General features: G+C 44.6%; 1 protein-coding gene across 1 annotated transcript in view; it reads left to right on the top strand.

Moving 5' to 3' along the window:
• The first annotated feature begins 3,111 nt into the window (after nt 1-3,111).
• LOC106810284 (neuron navigator 2-like) overlaps nt 3,112-9,324 on the top strand; it is an 8,026-nt gene continuing 1,813 nt past the window's right edge. The window contains 7 exon segments of the mRNA XM_014813581.1: nt 3,112-3,279; nt 3,663-3,828; nt 4,053-4,153; nt 4,504-4,599; nt 5,724-5,904; nt 6,151-6,322; nt 6,636-6,813. Of these exon segments, the coding sequence (XP_014669067.1) occupies nt 3,196-3,279; nt 3,663-3,828; nt 4,053-4,153; nt 4,504-4,599; nt 5,724-5,904; nt 6,151-6,322; nt 6,636-6,813 (978 nt within the window). The 5' untranslated portion in view covers nt 3,112-3,195.

Here is a 9,324-nt window from a genome sequence, read left to right as displayed (position 1 = left end):
CTACTAGCATGTATATATGTGATTAGTGGTATGGCATGTATACTAGGTGGTTATAGTGAAGGGGGAGGTGGGAGAAAACGGTCAGTGCAGGATGATGGGTTAAATACAATGCTCTGTCCATTCGTCATGCTGAACGCACAGAAGATCGAGCGACATTTTAGTTGGTATGTTATAGTGCCCCTTCCCAAACACACAGACAGATATGCATTAACTCTCTAACCACCGACTACCAGCATTAGTGCAGTGCACTGGAATCATTGGGATACATACTATATTAACATGAACATGTATGTAGTATACACATATGTGTATACGTATGTTATGTGCGGATTAGATACAATAATGTAACCCAAACCCAAGAGGATATATCCCCCCTATCCTCTTGGGTTTGGGTTACATTATTGTATCTATGTGCGGATATGTTCGCGTTTAAACTTAGAATGATAGCTACGAGCTACAAAGTGGTATGATAAATCCAAGAGTAATTTTATTTTATGATAAATCAATCAAAGTATATTGACCTGTTAGCAGTGGTCAATGCCAAGCCGAATGAAGTTGCTTGGGTGTGTCACCCAATGGCGAAAATCTGAATATTATCCGATGAATTTGATGCTAAGAATTAAGTGACTTGATATTGGTCAACTCAGTTGTTAGTGTTTTGATATAGGCATGTAGCACTCTACAGTGTGATTAAGTTTGATCATCTCACTGGGTGACACGTCGACTCGTGGAGCATGAGATCAGCACAGGTCAGCGCAGCAACGAGCTCGGCCGCATCACAGACTGGGTGCCCAAGGTGTGGAACCATCTCAACAAGTTCCTGGAAAACCACAGTTCGTCAGACGTCACTATCGGTGAGCTTGGCCCTTCCCTCCCTCTCTGTCCCCGTGCTTTACGGGTAATGCTATCCCAAGGGCGTGGAGGGAGGTGACCGCAATGTGGCAGCACTAGTGTTGGGATAAGGGTCAGGGTTAGGGTTAGGGTTAGGGTTAGGGTTAGGGTTAGGATTAGGGTTAGGGTTAGGATTAGGGTTAGGGTTAGGGTTAGGGTTAGGGTTAGGGTTAGGATTAGGGTTAGGGTTTTTGCATCATGATTATATGATTATATCTGTCCCCACACCATAGATTAATTTTTGTGGATCACAATGCCTATATATAGCGCGGCGACACATATATATTTAGTGTGAGTGTTAGTGTTGGCGGTGTTGGAGTGAGGGTTTCCGTTAGGTTTAACGTTTTGAACGTCATCGACAACGTTATCACGTGACCTCCCTCCACGCCCGTGGGATAGCAACACCCGTGCTTTACAGGCATGCTAAAAAATATCTCATGATTTACAGATCTGCGTACGCAATCACCATAATCTCCCCAGTTTTACGTGCTGAGTGTCCCACCCCCTCCACTCTACCGTTTTTACATGTATTCGCAAAAGTAACACGTTATACTTCGCAAAGCATCTCTCGCTTCTCATACGTTAGTGTACATGTATCGGCAAAATTATTGCTTGCTTTCACTTGGGGCAAAGCTATGTGCCCTTTCACATTACATGTATAAGTGTGTGTGTGTGCGTGCGTGCGTGCGTGCGTGTATACAGACCTATAGTGGTACCTGCTAACTGATTGTCTCTTGATTACAGACAAGTTTTGCTGAATGAGGAAGTAATTTTTATAGTCTAAATGACTAATGACTCGATGCCATTTTATTTGTGATAGGCCCGCGCCTGTTTCTCTCCTGCCCGATGGAGGTATCTGGTGCACAGGTTTGGTTCACAGACCTGTGGAATTACTCGATCGTGCCCTACCTGCTGGAGGCAGTGCGTGAGGGCTTGCAGGTACGTTACGCACTTCTAGACACATGATATCAAGAGCAGATAAAGAAGGTACCTTCTTTATCTGCTCTTGATGATATACTACCTGCTCTATACCCCCGGGCAGTCTGACATTTCTCTTCCGAGGTTACTGTCCTCTGCAAATAAATACGGTTGCATGTGGCAACACCTCGTGTCGATAACGGTGAATAGAATTTGATTCAAATTGATTGATTGATTGATGAACCACATGCACACCATGATGATCATGTACTCCAACCACGACGGTGACAGAAACAGCAATTCAGACCAGCAATTCCAATAGTATTTACAAACAATCCACGAAGATACAGTCGTAATCAGAGTTAGGCTCCGTGGACTGCCGCGTTTGTGTAGACAAATCGTTATATATATCTATATACTTAGGAGCTTGTCTGATTCGTGAACTTCGTTCCAGTCAATATATGGGCGCTGTGGCTTCGTTCCCGTCACGAGTCGGGTGCCTATAGGTTCGTGACCCGCATCGTATCTTAGAATCTCGCCGCTTGCCTAGCTGGCGTGGTTGGTAGCGTCCGCGTGCGGAACCGCGGGCTGCTTCCACGCGGGCTTTTTAACCCCCGAGACGCAGATCGGGGGATCGTGTCTCGGTGTGGTTGCTCGGAAAATTTTTTGTTTTTTTATCAGCTTATAATTATAATATTGATATTATGTATATTTGTAGTATTAGTTAATGGTGGCAATTTGGTGAAGGTGGTGGGAAATGGATCCTACGCACGTCGATCGTGCGTGATATTTAAACGTTGTGTATATAAATGTCTATGCGAAGGGATGCAAGTGTGATTTACGTTAACCTGATTCCGCGCACAATTACTACTAGACACACAATTACACGTGTACCTTGTGATTCCACCAGCTGTGTTGACACACGCAATAACAGCGACGTGATAATGAAAGCATAGCGTTTATGAAACACGGCGTATATGTAGTGCTGTCTGTGTGTGTGTGCGTCAGACTTCGGGATGTTCTGAATTTTAATGCTGTATTATTATCATATATGCAATGTACTGTGTAATGTAATTTGATGTTTAATTAATTATTTAAGGTATCCATTTTGAATTTATTTCACTGCACAATTTTCGAATATACACAGTTATACATAGTTTATTGGGCCTGTTACATTTACAACTGCTTGACTCATACTCGGTTGCACATTAATGGGTCAATAGCCTAATTAGTAGTCTAATAATTAATAATTATGAGTAACTAGTTGTCATCTCTGTGTGTTGTCTGTGTGTATGTACAGCAAGCATCTGTTATCTGTCTAGTGTCTTTGACCCAGAGGACAGCGAGAGTGTGAGAGATCTGAAGAAGCAGCTGAGAGACAAGGAGATGAAGCTGACGGACATCAGACTCGATGCGCTGACGTCGGCCCACCAGCTGGACCAGCTGAGGGAGCAGGTCGGCAAGATGAGGGTGAGTGAGCGCCCGCAGGCTGCGGCGACAACGATGATGATGGTGGTGATGATGATGATGGTGGTGGTGATGATGATGATGATCACAACTTACTTTGTTTTTATACTTTTATTTTTTGCTTTTATATTTTTTTGTTATACTTTCTTTTTGTTTACTTACAGTATACAGTTATTGTTTAGACATTGAAGGGTGAGAGTTGTTTAGATACAAATTAACTCAATTTTTCTAGGTAGGCTGCAAATTAGCCACGTGCAGTTTGTGTTCAGGGCAGCAACGACTGTATTATATGTCATGTGTGTGTGTTTATTTATTTATTTATTATATACAGTGTATATATATTATATTATTATATATTGCTAAACGTGTGTGCGTCTGGCTCTCAGGATGAGATGATGAACTTGAAGCATGAGAACAACAAGCTGCAGAAGGCAATGTCTAGCGGCGGTGGTTCCATCGCAGGCTCACAGATGTCGCTCAACAACCGACACAGCTTCGACTCCGTCGACCACCGACTCAGCCTCTCTGACATATCCGCAACGGGCAGCGGAGGTACGTGGCGCCCCCCGGTGGGGAGATCGGGGTTACAGCAGACCCACACTTCCACGATACCACATCAATTTAATTTCTGTCGATTCCCAATTTTTGACTGAGTTTGGAAGCTTGCAGAAGCTTAATGTCTTCTTCCTAATCTCAATTATGAACAGACGATGAGCTGAATAAGAGACAGTGAATCGATTACATTTTTCTAATCTTTTTTTGTTGTTCGTTCGCAGAATTGTCTATAGGAGATGGTGCCGAGAAGGAGGGAAGGCGGATATCGGTGTCAGTGTCCATAGGTGGGCACACGGACTCAAGCAAGTGGGCGCATGTAAGTGCATCTCTCTCGCTCCCTCCCTTTCACTCCCCCTCTCTCTCTCTCTCACCCCCTCTCACTCTCTCTCTCTTTATTGTGTAGCATCAAAGTTTTTGCAGTACATTTATTTGTGGTCATAACGGATTCATATTTGGTGTCAGTGTGAATTTGTCAGTATGTCAGTATGTTCAATTGTAACTACTTTATATCTGGCATTATTGTGAATTTTTGAGAATGTTTGATCATAGCAATTTTGTTTTTATTAGCATTTCACATGTTGTGGTGTGGTGTGGTGTGCTTAGATGGCATCTCTGCAAATTGTTGCATCGTTGCATGCATTGTGTGTAATCGGTTTGTGTCTGTCCCTGCAGGCGGACAAACAAGCAGACATTCTGATTGGATCCATCTTCGTTAGCGGCAAGACCAAGTGGGAACTGCTCGACAATATAGTGAGGCGGATATTCAAGGTAACTGTGCGTGTGTGGAGAGAGAGTAGAAAGAGTGAGTGAGTCGAGTCGCTCATTCCCTTTCTTTAGAGATATTGTAATCAGTTAATACATAAAATACTAATAAAATGTCTCGTGCAAAACAACCGGGCGTTGTCCAAAAGTCACGCACGCACGCACGCACGTACGCATGGGGCGCACCAATTATCGTGTGTTGTCATTATAAGATCTTCGCAAATTCGTCGGGCAAACACTGATGTGTCGACTTGTTATGCTAGCCGCTTTTACACTGCCGCTGTAATCCTGTTAGTGAGCCACTCATCATGTTATATGGTCTAATACACACACTGCCCTTAAGGCTGTAATAACGCTATAGGGTCGCTCTGATGTTCACGGCTATAAAAGGCAGTAGCTCAAACAGTACTACTACTACTAATACTACTACAAACTGCACACACACATTTATAGTGTGTATGTATCCGTGTGTGCGTGCGTGTGTGCGTATACAGTTTAATCTGACTATACATCATGCTCTGATACACGCAGTCGTTAGGAATAGCGAGCACGTGTGTGTGTGTGTGTGTGTGTGTGTGTGTGTGTGTGTGTGTGTGTGTGTGTGCGTGTGTGTGTGTGTTGTAGCAGCCGCGCCACATTCTGTCGTGTGGCCGTGTCGGCTGCATCTCTCCACGCTGCCGCCAGCGACGCTCTTGTTTGGATCTCGCTAATAATTTATGAGCAGATGCTATCTCTACCTACGGCCCCGTTGATGCAATCAATGGCATCTTAATCAAATGGTCTTCTTGATATTATTTGCTAGCAGATGACATTTTTATAACCGGGTTAATAGGATTCGATATTAACTATAAATGGAAGTTAATGTTTACCGTGCAATATAGTCCGAGCTGTTTTAATTAGGAATGAACGTGGGAGTGGACCTATCTCGTCTAGGTTTATAAGTTTCTACACTTCTCTACTCTTCGTGCGTGTAGCTTAGCAGAACGAGATTCTGCCGTTAAAGCGTGTATTGCGAGTTTTTTGGCTCAGAAAAAACGAAATATAGCTGAATATAGTCTCACCTGACAGTGGAAATATCACTGATTATACCAACATTTAAAACACCAAGATTTTATGCAGCTATAGCATAGAAAAATTGATTTGACCACATCATACCTGATCCCGTCTCTAACCTGGGTCTGAGCGCGGACGCGGTGCACAGCTACAGCATCGGCGACGTCGTGCGATGCCAGGACGCCGACGCCGCCCCCGACCTGCTGCCCTGCGGCTACCTGGTCGGAGACAACATGCAGATCAAGCTGAGCATCAGGGGTAAGAGCACACGCGCGCGCACTCACACCCACGTACGTGCACACGCCACACAAACTGCGCATACTATTGTCATGATGTCTTACGCGTAATGACTAATAAACACATAGGTGCGACGCATACGCTTTTTCATTCTAGTTTCGCATATTTCATATTTCAGTGTGATTTAATCATCGATGGTTATTGAGTAGTGACAATAGCATTTAACATCATCAATAGTATTGAGCGAGTGCTGTTCGCTTGTTTCAGGTGCGCAGCAGCACTGTGTGGATGCTCTTGCCTACGAGACGCTCATCCCGAAGTCGATCGTGCAGCGCTACACGTCTCTGCTGCTTGAGCATCGCCGCATCATCCTGTGTGGCCCCAGCGGCACAGGCAAGAGCTACCTGGGCCAGCGGCTGGCTGAGTACCTCGTGCTACGGTGAGTCTCACCTTCTCGAACTCTGTGTGTGTTTGTGTGCACTGTGCGCAAGTGCTGGCCGAGTAGTCTCTGTCTCTGTCTGTTCTATGGTTATGAATTTAAGTTGATAATCTGTTGTAATGGTTTATTCATGTACATCATTCAGAGAGTCGGGCAAGTGTGATTTCAATACAACATGTAATCATTTATTGATTACAGTATATACTACATCATACGTACATCATACATTATATTATTATCAATACTACACGTTAACACAACAAACATATAATACGTCTGATCTTGAAAGTAACATTGACGTCGTTGCATGCAGGTCGGGTAAGGAGTCATCGCCTGGAGCCATCGCGACATTCAACGTCGACCACAAGTCGAACAAAGAGCTGCGCGGATACCTCGCGAACATAGCCGAGCAGTGTGAGGGCGCCGCCGCTGCCGACCTACCGACGGTGATCATTCTCGACAACCTGCACCACGTCAGCTCGCTGGGCGAGGTAAGTATACCTGCCTCCCGACCGGCGGAGAGGAGGGGAGGAGGAGAGACAGAGAGGGAGGGGAGGAGGAGACGACGGCGGCGGCAGGAGGGGAGAGAGAAGAGAGAGAGGGCGGGAAGAGACAGAGAGACAGATCCCTCCCCTCTCCCCTGGAGGAGACAGCGCGAGAGAGAGAGAGAGGGGGAAGAGACAGAGTCAGAGTGCGACAAAAGAGAGCGAGAGGGGGAGAGAGAGAGAGAGAAGAGAGAGAGAGAGCACACGAGGGCGAGAGAAAGAGAGAGAGAGCACACGAGGGCGAGAGAAAGAGAGAGAGGGCGGGAAGAGACAGAGAGTCAGAGAGCGACAAAAGAGAGCGAGAGGTGGAGAGAAGAGAGAGACGAGGAAGAGAGAGGGGAAGAAGACAAGAGAAGAAGAGCGAGAGGAAAAACAGAGAGGGGGGAAAGACAGAGGGGAGGGGAGAGAGAGAGAGGCGATGAGAGAAGAGAGAGAGCGCGAGGGAATAGAGAGAGAGAGAGTAGAGAGAGAGAGAGAAGGAGAACAAGAAGCGAAAAAGGAAGAGAGAGAGACAGAAGAGGGGGACAGAGGAGAGAAGAGAGAGAGAGAGAAAAGAGGAGTCTGGCGCTCCTCCTCCTCCCCTGCTCCTCCGTCCGTGCCCCTCCCTCGCTCTCGAGAGAGAAAAAAGAACGGGATAAACAGAGCGAAAGCGAGGAANAAATGTTTATTATTTAATATGTAGCTACCCTTCGTGTGTAACATGAACTATACGATCCTGAAATGTTTACTATTATGGCGTGTGTTGTGTGTGTGTGTGTGTGTGTGAGTGCGTGCGTGCGTGCGTGCGTGCGTGTGTGCGTGCGTGCGTGCGTGCGTGCGTGAGAGAGAGAGAGAATGGGCGAGAGGAGCATAATGATACAGAGATATCCTCATTTTTATCGTCAGGTAATAAGAAGTACTGGAGAAACTTCTTCAGAGCCGCCGCCGACCTGCGAGACATTAGAAGAAAGTCCCTTCAACGGCAAACTGGGATCATGGTGCTATTCGCTGTGTGGTTGCGACAACTGTGAATGTTTAACATCGGGTCCCTGTCCATGCTGTCCTCCCGCGTCATCGGTCACAACTTCAAGCAAAATATCCCGACTATGTTCCACGCTTTGTGGCTGCACACAATGCATTTGTACGGGATGTGAGGGGTAATGGATGATTATGCTGGTGGAGCTTCTGCGAGTGGCTCACGTGCGCCGCACGTAAATATTGTACAACCAACATAATGCAAGGATTGTTAAAATACATACAGATGAAAACATATTCAATGATTTAGAACATTTCTTCTTGTTTTTCTCTGTTGATTCATCGCAGTCACTAATGGGTTGCTCTACGTTCTCTGGGTTCTTTTCTCGACAAAAAGAAAGCGCAAAATAAGAAATAGTTTTACAATTACTATACAAATAATACAATCAGCGAATAAAAATGTGGTTAATTCAAATGGGCGTAGGACGCTTTGTTTCTTTGCTGGCCAGCCGCTTCTGCAGGCTCTTGGAGTGTCGAACTTCGTAAATGTAAATCTTAATTTTCTAAGACATCCCGGACACCCAACTACATAGAAGTGTGTTATACATTCTCATTTGTCACGTCAAGCCAAATACACGTATAACTAGAGAGACAGAAATGTCTATAGTTCCGCGTTTCTAGCCGCAAAACCTGTCTGAAGAAAAGTCATTTGGTGTCATCATTTTTTATGTATGTGTCAGCTTTGCGGGGTGACCGTGCTAGGCACCTTGTTACGGTACAATGACCTGTGCCGTTAGCTTATATAAGTATATATATATATATATATATATATATATAACTACGTATATATATATGACATATATATACGTGGCACCTGCAGATAGCGGCTTACACACGACTCCTTTGTCACCGTACCTATAGATAAGTTTATGCCACACGAGCTACCATGTGTTGAGTGGTGTTAAAAGACAGTATGTATACTCACGTCTTAGATGCGGCGAGGTCTAATGTTGTTGGTGTCAACTACATAATAGCAAATATTACAAAGTCGAAAACGAACGTACATGAACGCATATATAAAGGAAGGATAAAGACCGCTCTACCAGATAATGCGGCAACAATGAATTGAAGAACAGGATCGTATAGTTCATATTACACACGAAGGGTAGGAGCTACATAATAAATAATAAACATTTCAGGCTTGTATAGTTCATATTACACACGAAGGGTAGGAGCTACATAATAGTAAACATTTCAGGATCGTATAGTTCATATTACACACGAAGGGTGGGAGCTACATAATAGTAAACATTTCAGGATCGTATAGTTCATATTACACACGAAGGGTAGGAGCTACATAATAGTAAACATTTCAGGATCGTATAGTTCATATTACAAACGAAGGGTAGGAGCTACATAATAGTAAACATTTCAGGATCGTATAGTTCATGTTACACACGAAGGGTAGGAAATGTTTACTATTTAGCTACATAACTACCCTTC

The sequence above is a fragment of the Priapulus caudatus genome, unplaced genomic scaffold, assembly GCF_000485595.1.
Source record: "Priapulus caudatus unplaced genomic scaffold, Priapulus_caudatus-5.0.1 Scaffold426, whole genome shotgun sequence".
Classification (NCBI taxonomy): domain Eukaryota; kingdom Metazoa; phylum Priapulida; class Priapulimorpha; order Priapulimorphida; family Priapulidae; genus Priapulus; species Priapulus caudatus.
This window is presented reverse-complemented; position numbering and strand designations above follow the sequence as displayed.